The sequence below is a fragment of the Simochromis diagramma genome, unplaced genomic scaffold (assembly GCF_900408965.1).
Source record: "Simochromis diagramma unplaced genomic scaffold, fSimDia1.1 OVJJ01000603.1, whole genome shotgun sequence".
Lineage (NCBI taxonomy): Eukaryota > Metazoa > Chordata > Actinopteri > Cichliformes > Cichlidae > Simochromis > Simochromis diagramma.
This window is the reverse complement of record NW_024387414.1, coordinates 19,452,949-19,466,311: the sequence shown is the minus strand read 5'-3', so window position 1 is coordinate 19,466,311 and position 13,363 is coordinate 19,452,949. Positions and strand designations below refer to the sequence as shown.

The 13,363-nt window shown below is 41.1% G+C and overlaps 1 protein-coding gene across 1 annotated transcript; it reads left to right on the top strand.

The window, feature by feature from the left end:
- The first annotated feature begins 1,875 nt into the window (after positions 1-1,875).
- LOC120720968 (switch-associated protein 70-like) lies at positions 1,876-12,327 on the top strand. Its single transcript, XM_040010901.1, has 12 exons — positions 1,876-2,101; positions 4,174-4,314; positions 5,768-5,941; positions 6,027-6,251; positions 6,541-6,687; positions 6,802-6,910; positions 7,097-7,278; positions 7,979-8,086; positions 8,511-8,677; positions 8,929-9,127; positions 9,635-9,731; positions 10,403-12,327. Exons 1-12 carry the CDS (start codon positions 2,006-2,008, stop codon positions 10,519-10,521), a joined length of 1,764 nt encoding a protein of 587 aa, XP_039866835.1. The 5' UTR covers positions 1,876-2,005; the 3' UTR covers positions 10,522-12,327.
- Positions 12,328-13,363: the final 1,036 nt, after the last annotated feature.

Genomic DNA, 13,363 nt, shown 5'->3' with positions numbered 1-13,363 from the left:
TGACCTTGCAAAAATCTAATAAAAATGTAAAAGCCAATATTCTTAGCTTTAGTAATTGTTAACTTGGTAAAAATGTTACTTTTGCAGAGGTCTTTATTGAGATTCTGGATGTCTACAGGATTGTGAATTAGCTTCCTTTAAGAAGTTTTGTGTTTTTATTGTAACACCTGATTTTCCTAAATCTTACCTTCAGTAAAATGAAGCAAATCAGAAAGTGGGTTATTTGATAAGGTTTGTCAGATACAGTCCAACAGCACCAACTTGGACCAGAGGTGGTGTATTAAGTACAATTACTTGAGTAAATTTTTATTCATTTCTGCTTTTCCCCACTAAATCCTGGAGGGCGGCATTGTACTCCAGTAACTGTTTCGAGCGCTTAGGTTGTTAGCTTAAGCTACCCAAAAGTCAAAGTCAACTTTATTGTCAGTTTTGTAATACTGGAGGGCGTGCAACTAGAATAACTCAAAAATGAGATCCAGATAAATATGAGGTGTAAATATTATGGACTAAAGCCAAAAAATGGTGTAGCTACATATTAACAAACTAATTGTAAAAGTAAATATACTTTATGTTTACTTTTACAAAGTAACACATTTTGTTATGTTATTTGATTTTCATTTGGGTGGTTATGCTTCTTTGTATCTAAATGCTTCTTTCAACACTTTCCAAAACAAGTATTCATTACAAAATTATTTTAGATTCCCTCTCTTAGAGGAGGGAAATCACGCCTGTTGTTGTTTTTCTTTTCTTTTGCTTTGTTTTCCCAAAACAAGTTTTTAATTCTGTATTTATTTCTGATAAAATGATCTTAATTATTGAGGCCCCTAACCCCTTGAGTAGTTCAGGTCACCACATGTGAAAAACAAAATACTGGAGTAACCTCTGAAGACGTCCTTGAGCATTGCCCTCGAAGTTGCCTGGATTTGAAGTATTCTTTTGGGTTCAGGTTACTTTATCTGTAACCTTAGCTAGATTTGAGTTAGTGTAGCAGGTTACACTTACCTAATGAGTGAAAGATCACCTGTTTAATCCCAGGAGGAGACAGAAATCTGTTTGAGGTTGTATCAGGAAGAGCATCTGGTGTAAAACCTAAGAAATCAAACACATGGGAATAAGTAGATTTGGTCTGCAGGGGGAGTCATCCTCACCAGCACATTTTCAACACAAATTAGAATAACACAACATAATGAAGAGATAAAAATTCACGTAGTGGTCAGTATGAACGTCCAATAACTTGACCTGCTTTTGTATACCATCAAAAGTATATGTGGAATCAAATTGCAGCACCGAGTCCAGGTAGGCAGTTATAACATGTAGAACTAGGAAGTGGAGGTTATGCTCTCCTCCTTTAGGCTCTCAAACTTTTTCCAGCATGCTCCCAATCCAGCGGCTGGGACACTCTACAAATCATTAACAATTAGAAAAAAGGGGCCAAATCGGTTAATTTTATTTTTAGTTAAAAACAAGCCAGCTCTCTTCTGTCTGGCTGCACATGTTAAACAGAAGGCTTGGACAGTAGGCGGGAGGAGCAAGGTTACTCAGAGCTGTGTCCCTGACGTCACCATATCAGGGATAACGGCTCTTCTTGACATCACAGAGAGCCGAGACTGGAAAAAGAATGTTTAAAAGTGTTTAAAGCAGCCTGAAGTGTGCGTTTTTGTCTCACGTGGATTTTTGAAGTCATGAACGACCACATTTAATCCAAACACCCACCAACGTAGAGCATAGCAGACTCACTTTAAAGTTACTTATTCATGATTAAATAAACTGTTGACGTGTTACTTGGTTTTAATTACTCAGGTCAACTGAACAAACTTCCACTAGCAGCGGGACTCATAAAAAAAACTAAACAACATGTGGCGCTATCACACTTCCCCCTTTTTTGCGCCTCTAGCGCAGCGCTTCTCTCTGAGAGGCGGATAGTTTCAAACCCGCAAACATACGCAGAGAGGGAGACGGACGGAGAGACACACAGACACCTCCTGCGGTGCTGCTGAGGGACAAAATGTGGCTGCGAGAGGAGCTTTTGAAATCCATATGGCACGCATTCACAGCCCTGGACGTGGATCAGCGTGGAAAAGTCTCCAAGTCTCAGTTAAAGGTGCGTTTCGGTTCTTTTTTTCTTCTTCCAGTTCAGAGCCTCCTCTGCAGGACACTAATACTTAAACTCTGCCGTTATTTTTACTCAGTAACGTAACCGCTGAATAAATGACACTTCCTGTATTCAGTGTTTTTTTTCTGACTTTATGTGTGATAAACGCGGCTGAGTTGGTTTTACTTAGTTAAAACTTAGTGAAAGTAAATCCGTAAACTTTCACTCAATTTTATACGTGTTTCCCTCAATCACAAATTATGCTGAGTGCAGGGATTGTTACAAACGTGGGCTTAAACATGTAATCATGTTATCATAAACATATACTGTCAAAGAAAATCCAGTTTCAGGCAGCTCCACTGTAGAAAGAGGTGGTGTTTTACTGTATGACAGCCTGGGCCTAAGTTTGTTTGCCTGGTTGCTCTGCTGTCTGTGTGCCCAGCCTGACAAAGACACTGTCAGACTTCAAGGCTCCTGCAGGGTTTTTCATCTCTAACATATGGACACTGCAGCACAGCCAGGAAAACTGAAAAAGTCCCTATTTATGGAGATGTATTTATACAAACTGCTTGTTGAACTATTCACACGAAGCCGTAAAACCTTTTGTACCCTGGTGCATTAACGCAGTCGCACTAATCACCAGGGACAAGCTTTGTTCTGAGGAGTGAACATTCATCTTCAAGAACTGGAGTTAACGCTTGGTCAGCAGTGCTTGTAAATGTTAGAAGTGTTTTGCATGCATATCTGCAAACATGAAAACGGCGAGAGTGAACCCAAGCCTAACCTTTAATTTAACCTCGTGTGTGTTATTTTGAGGAAGTGTAATTTGACATATGTTGAGGTAATGTACTGTCCAAAAGCTGGCCTTCATCTTTGTATTTGCTAGGAAAATAGGAAATAGGTGGAGCGATTTATTGAAATGTGTGCAATGATAGGTGGAAATGCGGAATAGGAAGCAAAAACATTTTATAAAATTCATACAAACTTAAAAGTCAATATCAGTCTTGGACTTGAACTCTCTCACGCAGCTTTGTTGCCATTTATTTTACGAAGTCTTCAGGAATAGCTCTCCAGGCTTCTTGAAGGACAATTAAAGCTCTTCGTTGTTTCTGTTCTCTGTCAGGATGATCCTACGCTGCTTTAAAAATGTTGAGGTTTAGGCTCTGGGGAGGCCAATCCATGACTCATAGGGTTTCATTGTGTCTATCCTATCCAAGCATAACCACCTTGGTGTGCTTTTACTGCACTGGCATTGTGTTTGAAATTATTGTCATTCTTAACAATTAATCCAGTGCCAATCAGATGCTTTCCAGATGATATTGCATGTAACAGATTCAAATTTGATGGTGCTTTTTTTCTATATTGATAAATGCAGCTCACACAATGACAGAGCCTCCACCCTGTGTTACAGATGACTGTAGACACTCACTGTTGTACCTCTCTCCCCTTGCCTCCTCCATACATACTGATGATGGTTTGAAACATACATTTCAAATCTGGATTCATCGCTCAGTAAGATCTGTTACCACTGATTTTTTTGTAGTTTCCCTTCATTAAGAACGGCTTCTTGATATCCACCCGTCCACTGAGACCATTTCTGATGAGGCTTCAGGAAACAGTAGAAGAATCAACTAAAGGGTCTAGACTGGAGTTTTTCTTTTCTCTTAAGGACATGACTTTCAGATACTGATGTGCTGTAGATAGTCTTTTGGGTCTGGCACTGACAGGGAGCTATTAACAAGTGCCTAAAGATATTATCTTAAAATTGGTTCTTTCCTAAGTTGTCTGTTAGGTGTAGACACAACAGTGGTTCACAACACATCAAGTTTAGAGCCTTCTTTATGCTTGAATGAGTTATGTGTCACCAGTAAGTGGCTTAACAAACAACAACAAACAAAAATTTCTCCTTAAAATGGTCTCATACAAGGACTGAATGAAAAAGGAGTGAAAAAGCAGCCAATATCCAAAGACCTTCAGAAAACCTGGAGAACTTTTTTTTCAAGACTGCCATAAAAATATCCAAGAAAGCCCGGCAGCATCTGTTCCTTTGTTTATTGTCCATTTATTGTTGTGTTTTTCAGGTGCTGTCTCATAATCTGTGCACAGTGATGAAGATCCCACATGACCCTGTGGCCCTTGAAGAGCATTTCAAAGATAATGATGAAGGGCCTCTCTCCAACCAGGGCTACATGCCTTACCTCAACAGGTTTATTCTTGACAAGGTGGGAGCAAAGAGCCTTGGTTCAAATGTTCTCAGTATGGATACTTGAGACGTCTAAGAGATGTGAAAACTAGAAGTTGGTCAGTTAAACACTATGACATGTTAACACTCTCTCAGTGCTCGCTGAATAACAATGACTGTGAACACAAGCTGATCACGGGGTGGCGCCATAGCTCACCTGGCTTAACCAGGTGAGGCTTCTGCAGACTCCTGGGTTTAAGCCTGCCCCAGACCACTTTCCTGTGCATCATTTGCCCTCACTTTCTCTCCCTACTGTCTTCTCCAGTCAAGACAATAATGCACCAAAATAAAAAATCTGGAATATGCAGTGTTCACTTTAACATGACAGGTTTCTGACTCACTCGCTTTAGCATCTTGTGCAAGAATGCTGAGACTTCTGAGACAAGACTCAGATGACAAATGCGTCATCCTGTTTGATGATACAAATTCTTAGTATTCAGCAGTTTTTGACCTTGTTTACACTTTAAAATGTGTCTCACCAGCAAACATCTGCTCCACATAGTCATTTACACCCGTGACTCCAAGCTGTCCAGCTGATAAGTTGTATTCACATTTTGTTACTGCTCACGTAACACCAGCTTGAAGGCCCTCCATGCAATAAATTAAAATCTTAATAAGCGGCTGTACATGTGCATACATCTCAAAGCATGACATGTCTACAAAGAACATATGGTCAAATGTGTCACCCCAACATTGCTCATTGTCTTTGATGCTGTGCGCTTGTGAACTGCTTACCCGTCATGCATTTTAAAGCTAACTGCAAACAGGCCCTTTGATGCATCGTGTTGTCGACACTAAGAAGTGCCAAAGCTTTTATTTACACTGGATATCACACTTTGCCAGGAACAATCCTCAAAAGACTTTGTAGGACGAAAATTAAAAACGCAAAAAAAAAAAAAAGTAGTCAGTTACACAATAAAAATAGTAAAAACCTGCCAACACACACTTCACACACGGTTTTGTGGCACTGAAAACGATGACTAATCATGGTCTGTTTTGCTCAGTGCACACAGAGTAGCAATGTGTTTTGTTTTGTTTTTAATCAATGCAATAATGGTTTAATGAATGTTAATGAAATCTGTGAATAAAATGAGTTTCATCCTCACATACTCTTGGCACAAGTGGATCCTTGTGTCTTCGCTCTGCAGCTTAGCAAGTGGCAAACGCACGACAAACGTGCATTTTATAAAGGTTTGATAAAACCGAGCCAGGAAACTGCTTTGTTTCTCTCTGTTTTCTTGCTTTTCTCTCGTAGGCTCTGACTTGAATAAAAATGAGGCATTTAATTACATCACGTTTGCACCTCACATCCTGCAGACTCGAGGTTTTGAAAGCTCTAAGCAGTCTCCTGCTTAGCATTTGTAAACACGAAACCCTTGATCCTTTGTGCTTCCGACTTTGAATTTGACTGAATTCTGCATTTTTAATCTCAGGTATGTGGGGATTTCGACATAATGGAGTTCAACAGGATGTGCTGGACACTTTGTTACAAGAAAAATATACACACAAAACATTTGCTCATCTCAGATAATGACGCTTTCAAAGTGTGGTGCATTTTCAACTTTCTGTCAGAGGACAGATACCCGCTAGTCATCGTCATGGAAGAGGTGAGGATCCCGTAGTCTGAAATGTTTTACCATTCCCTCTACCAAAGCTCTGAGCTTCAAGTAAAGCTTCTACATATCTCCTTAGATCGAGTACTTCCTGCGAAAGCTCACGGAAGCCATGGGGACTGTTTGGAGTAAAGAGAGCTTTGCAGAATATAAGCAGCGTCAGAACTCGAAGAACTTCCTGACTGCCTGGGAGCTGATTGAGCTGGTGGGAATGGGTTACTTCAGCAAAGGTTTAAACCGCCAGATCCTGTCCATGGGCATCAATGAGGTCTTCAATGAGCTCATACTGGACGTTCTCAAGGAGGTCAGAGAGGATGTTGATCTGTTATACTGTGTATTTCTCATATTTGCAGCTTCAGATTTCCCATCTAAAATCTCTCTGAACCGTGAGCTTTCACGGTTTTGCTGCCTCTGAGATGTGAAATGTCAGCTTCCTCAATGCAAATTCCCTCATCTCTCACTGCATTATTCTTTAGGTGGCTTTGCACCTCTGGCTACACTAACCCTCCCAGACAGCCCCTTGCAAGAGACTTTTTAACCTTTCCAGTGTAGCTACTGTATTCATATGTTCTTTCCTACACTGTGTTTTGAAGGGATACATGATGAAAAAAGGGCACGTCAGGAAGAACTGGACCGAGCGCTGGTTTGTCCTCCGACCCACCTCACTGTCGTACTATGTGTGTGAGGATCTCGAGGAGAAGAAAGGAGACATAATTCTGGACCAAAGCTGCTGTGTGGAGGTAAACAGCTGAGCTGCATGTCCTACATGTTCCTTAAACAAAAGACTTTAAAATGATGAGCATGCGCTATAGATGAAATTTCATAGCAGCGACTAATATTTCTTTCTCCTGCAGTCGCTGCCAGATAAAGAAGGGAAGAAATGCCTTTTTATTATAAAGTGTGCTGACAAAAGCTTTGAGATCAGCGCGTCAGATAAAAAGAAGAAGCAGGAATGGATTCAAGGTACTGACTCATCATTTTCCGGCCCTCTGTAATTTCCTCATCATAAAAAGGTCTCATCATCACTGTCTCTTCATTTTCTTTAATGTTGCCTCTGAATTTCTGAATGTCAGTGTCTGACTCAATGTTAAATCCATAATGACTAAATGTCGTGGGAATAATTCAGCCGGTGACTCTGTCTTGTGGCAGCTATTCAAACGTGCATCCAGCAGCTGAGGCTGGGGCTGCTGTCTCCTCACCGCGAGGCCCGGCTCAGGCGCTGGGAGCTCCGGCAGAGGCAGCAGGTGGAGGAAGACGACCTGGCAGAGAGGATGAGGCAACTCCAGGCGGCCAATGAGAGCAAACAGAGAGAGCTGGAAGCCATGAGAATTGTCTGTGCTTAAGTCAACTAAAAACTCTAAAAGCCCTGTCATGCGGGAGGAAGAATTATGACTGCCTTGGTTACAGTAACATTTGCTCTTCCATGAACAGAGCCTAGAAGATTTAAACCTTTATAAACCTAACAAAATATATATTTCATATATTTTTCATGCTACATAGATTCTTTTTTGGGGGGTTGTTTCTGGGGTCCTGAAACTAATCCAGGAGAGAATGAAAAGTGTTGAAGCACTGCTACAGTGTAACCTAAGTTCCAGAGAAAATCATGGTGCTGTCCACTTCCTATTTATTTCCATGTATTCAGTTGTTTTTTAAGAACACAGAGAGTTTAATGTGACACTCACAGTGAAAAAGGGAAACAAAACTGCTATGCAAACTACTGTTTGTGAACATGTCAGTCATGGACACCTGCATCCAGCAGCAGGCCTGGGTGTATGATTCTTTTAGAACTTTAGAAAAGTTATACTTTCTCACTTCTGCTTTTACTCTGCCAGATGGCTCTTTTTTTTATTGTTTTGCTAAACACACCGTGGTGTTACTTAACAAAATATACCTATCGCTAATTGCACTAGAAATAGATGCTAGCATTACTGTGTGAAGTTCAGCTTTAAGTAAAACCAGTCAAGAACTTCCCTGCAGGCTAATGTGGCTTCCAGTCGAGCAACTCTTTCCTCTTTTTTGGGGGTTTTGCAGAAAATGGAAGAGGCTGCGGCTAAAGCGGCGATGGAGGAGCAGAGGAGGAAGCAGACTCAGTTAGATCTGCAGGATCGCTACAGACTGGACTTGGAGAGAGAGAAGATGGTAACTAGTGTGCCTCTCACGACACCTGATTGCGTTGTGACACAGTTTTATGTATTTTTTTTCTAAGTAAAAAAAAAGAAAGAAAAAGAAATGTGTCCGGTAAACGGTGACTTTCTGTCTCTTGGTTTTGAGTGTCTGATTAAGCTGTCTGTATTTTAAGGGAAGCAAAGGCTAAAAAAGCTCAAATTATCCATCGCAGGATGCTGACTCATCTTTGGTCTGAGTGTCAGATGAGCCAACAAGTTAATCATCCCCCCAAGTTGAAAAACAAGACAGACAAATGCCTTTGTAGAGCAATAAAAGACGATTTGTTTTGCAGTAGAGCATACTAACAGTTGACGTGTAGATAACTGCTCTGAGTGAAAGAGCCCATTGATTAAAAATGTGGATGACTGTGCGTGTGTTTGTGTCTTGACTCATTCAGGTGCGTCAGCAGATGGAGGAGCAGGTGGCCCAGAAGTCCAGTGAACTGGAGCAGTACCTGCAGCGCGTCAGAGAGCTGGAGGACATGTACCACCGGCTGGAGGAGGCCTTAGAGGATGAGAGGCAGGCCAAGCACGATGAGGAGGCCATGCGGAAGCTGCAGGCCAGGTCTCGAAAACACGCCCACACACACACACACGTGCTACACGGCATGTGGATACATACAGGAAGTAAATCTGGTGATGTCAGCTCCCTGTTTGTGAACCCGATTAACTGACCTGAAGTCTTACCAAGGCTCCTACTAGTTTTTAACTCAGTCACTTTGTGGTTATGTGGTCAATTTATTTGATTTTCCATCCATCCGTCTGTTAAAAGTGAAAACAATATCTTAGGAATGCTTGGTGTGTGTTCATGTGTAGCCTGCTGGAAGAGGAGGCAGCCAAGAGGGCAGAACTGGAGCGGATCCAACAGCAGCAGCAGAGGGCGCTGTCTCAGACCGAGGCAGAGAAACAGGAGCTAATGGCCGAGCATCTGGCCAAGGAGAGAGACCTGCAAGCAGCCGTGCAGCAGCTGGAGAGGCTGCAGAGGGAGCGGCAGGGAGCAGTGAAGCAATATGAGGTCAGCTTTCAGAAGACAGAGGCCATGTATCTCACAGAACTGTGTATATCCTTACTGTCTGATCAAGCTTCTTTAAAATAAGATTAAAAAACATAATGCCCTACTTACATTATATGTTCATGCATGACTTTGACCCCTAGTAAAGGCGAAATGGAAAAGCTTGTGATAAGATTATCTTCTTCTTCCTCCTCTTCTTCTTGCTGGTCCCCCTAGGGGTCTCCGCAGAGGATCACCTGCCTCCATCTGATCACTCTTTTTCTCTTCTGTCACATCAACCCTCCTTCACTACCTCCATGATTCTTGCCTGTGGTCTCCTTCTCCTTTCCTCCTGCCTGGCAGCCCCATTGTCAACATCCTTTGTACAATCTATCCACTTTCCTTCCTCTGCACATGCACATCTCAAACTCTGTCTCCTAACAAAAAAACAGATTCACTTGAAAATCTTTTTTATGAGAACAGAAACAGTTAATCGTATAAAACACCTCTGTTTTCCTACCTCACATACAGGAAGTGACGAGGAAACTTGAGCGAGCAGCTAACAAGACTAAGACTTGGAAAGACAAGGTGGCCAAGCACGAGGGGCTGGTGCGTCTTATCCAGCCAGGTAGGAGGGCTCTTCGTTTATAAATTTCATTTCCATTTGCACCGGCCAGAGGCAGCATCGTCTAAGACTTCAGTCTAGCCTGATGAATGACTGGCGAGCTCTCACATTGTAGAGAAGTATGGAAAAATCTGGGGACTCTTCTCTGTGTTTTGCAGCAGGACAAGACATTAAGAATGGGTCGTGTTATGAGAATGGTTCTCTGAACTGTTAATTTAGTCCGAGCCAGAGGTCTGAGTCGTTGTCAGTTTTACGGCACTCTTGGTAATAAAAAAATTACCCGCGGCATGCCAGACCACACCGAACTAAAGCCGCTTAGCCAAGGAGCCCTCGATTTATAACAGAAGCATTTATTTGTAGTGTCAGTGGACTGAATGTCGAAACACTAAAAAAATGTTGTTGAAATAATCTCATGTTGCTCTTTGTCAGTTTTGTAAATGGATGGTTCATTAATATTTTCTGAAAGCCCATTGTCAGAAAGAGGAATCATTCAGTGGTTATGCAACAGACTAGCAGAGCCAAGCTCACACTAAGCTGTATAAAATGAGTTTGACGCCCCTGGCACAAATGTTTTCTCTTACTCGGCAGAAAAAAAAGAGGAACACCAGCGATCGGTTTGTCAGTACATCTCGCTGTAATTTTTTCATCTCTTTTCTTTTGACCCTCTCTTTTAGGTCACAAAGAACCGCAGAGGATCACTAACTGGGGTCCTGCATCGTTCACTGACACTGAGCTGGATCTGAAGAAGAAGTTGTGGCAGGAGCGTAAGAACCAGGGAGCTCAGACTCAGTGATTTATACATGGATAATTCAGTGTTTGTGTCCGAAGTCACCCGACTGTTCACTGCTTTGCTAGTTTCTGTATAAGAAACCCTATCAGTGATAGCCTTTTTTTGGAGGCCAGGTAATCATATACCTAAAAAACAATAAAAATAATAAAATGCTCACAAATTGACACAAATGTTGACGGTAATGGCCCATTTCACAGATAAATCCAGATTAATTTGACTGTATCCAGTACCATTAACTGCAAATGATGACATTTTAAATATATTCTACAACACACTTTTTAATTTGTTTATTTTGCAAATTACTGGCATCCTGTAGAGCAGGAGTTTCAAACATAAGGCCCCAGAGACAAAGACTCCAATTCAGACCGCTGGACAACTATGAAAAGAGTGCATAGATTTGGACCTTTTAACTGTGTTTTCATAAGTTTTAAAGCTCAAGATCAAAGTGGACTATATGTGGCTCACAGTGAGCATTACTGTACTATATAGTTCATGTAATAGTAAAGAGTTGAAGAAAGAACCCTGCTTTTAAATACAAAACTTTTACTTATCTGAACATAATAAAATAAAATGTAATCTTTGCCAGGTCACAAAATTAGATAAATACAGCCTGAGATGAACAACAGCACACGAAGATTACATCTTGTCATTATTTATTTAGCAGAAACTAGTCCAAAATGCACTCAGAGGAGTTCATGGTCGGCTCGATAACTCCAAGATGTGCAGGTCCCTTGGTTGCAGTGCAAGCCTGAAAGCCTCCGCTTTTATAGAGGTGCTCACACTTGCTGGCGATCAGTTAATCAAGTGCATTTTACTTTCAGCATCTGGCTGCTGCTGGTTCCTATGAAAGCAGTAAGGGTGTAGTTAGTTTTTCACACACTGCTTCTGCATTTTGGCTTAATTTTGCTAAATGAATAATGACACGATGTCATTATTCATGTGCAACCTCAGATGCATCTGAGGTTGTATTTGCCTCATTTTAAGACCTAAGGAATATTATTTTAGTATGTCCCGATATGTAAAAGGGTGTTTTTCTTTTTTCCCCGTATGTATCATCTTAATTTTAAGTCCTCTGTGTCAGCTCCTGTCATGCAAAGGTATGCGTCCTCATTTTATTGTCCAATGATTGTGGGTTTGCTTTTAGGATGCAAACAAGTTACTCTTCTGCTCTACTTTTTATCCCAGTGTCTACAAATAAAGACTAAATAAACACACTCGAACATGGCAGACAGAAAAAGTAGGTAAAGTAGTGAACAGGCAGTGAGTTCTTTCACAGCCTCTGACTGTAATGAAATGTCACAAGTCTAAAGGCGCTTGATAACATGAACTCACCAAACCACGTGAAAAATGTAAAAATGGTTTACTTCTCTGAGTCACTTGTAGATGTAGAGCTTCGAGGAATTTTCTTCTGTGACAAAAAATCAAATCCAAGCCTCAGAAGTTTATTTGTTACCTTGGAAGAAGATGTTCCAATTTAATAACAACCGTCTCCTGAGAGGCGATTAAAAGAGGTGATGAGCTGAGATAATTTGATCACAGGTTAACATCCACCTTTTTATTTTATTCATTTGAGTTTTCCGTTTTAGATTTTATTTAGATTTTATTCTCATCTCATGTGCTGTATTTCATGTTAGTACTTTGCTTTTTTTTTAATATTTCGACTTGTTAGAAGAATTATTGTAACATAAAAGGAAAAGGAGGAGGATATGTGGGCAGAAATGTTTGCTATACTGTCCCAGGTCATTAACTCTAGATGAGTTAATTGTGTCTGTTATAACCAACAAATTAAAGCATTGTTTCATGACTGTGGACGTGGCTGTTCTCATTTCACAGTTTGAGAAGAGGCTTTCTACAAATAAATGTAGAAAAGTAACTAAAGAATCCAACAAGCTTTCCATTTTCTACTTGATTGCAGTCATACTGAACAACATCCAGCAGGTGTCAGCAGATGAACACGATCCTCAGTCATACGCTGAGGAGGGACGGGAGCTTTAAACCGGGACTGCTCAGGCTTAAGCGGAGCCGTGCCCCTTGCACTCCTCATGGTTGTCGCCTGTAAAGAATAAGCCCGCTGTCATTGTAAAAATGTCATTTTGGCTGTTAGAGAAACAGCAAAACTACTCAGGGGGAGATATTTAGTTGTTGAGACTACTTAGAAAAAAATTAAAACGAATTTCCTGTGACCCCCCCCCCCAGTTTAAAGGAAATCACGGGAATTTCAGCTTTGGTTTTGTATTCAGTTAGTCTGGGCTTGTATATCGGACATATGTCATATTATATCATGTATTTGTATTAGGTATTGCCATAGTGATTCTTCTTCAGGGTGGGATTGGGAAGCTTTACTGGTGAGTGAGCCCGGAGCATTGACAGTTCTTCCACGAATGTTGAGCAGCCTGGTGAACACATCACCTGGGCATGCCTTCACAGCTTTCAGCACGAAAACAATAATAGGGCGTGGAAAATAAAAGTGAAATAATACGGCCCAAAACCGTTTGTAGTTTCAGGCATCCCTGATTCAAAATAGAGATAAAGTTGCTGAACTACTTGAGTCACTACCCAAATATGAATTTAATTGGACTCTGAGCAAACTACTGCCAAAGGTAGCAAAGACATTAGTTTAATTACATGTCGTTCTCACCCAGCTGCGATTCTTTAAGACCGCATGGAGCCAGTGCCTGACTACACAAACAAACAGTACACAATAACAGAACCCATTTATTGTTGTTGTTATTTATTTTTATCCCTACCCTTGTCTTTTCAGTTAGGTAGCTTCATTCAGACTTCTTGAAAAGCAACGCAGATTGGATGCACTGATCTGATTTGCGGCAGATTGAGTGTCACGGAG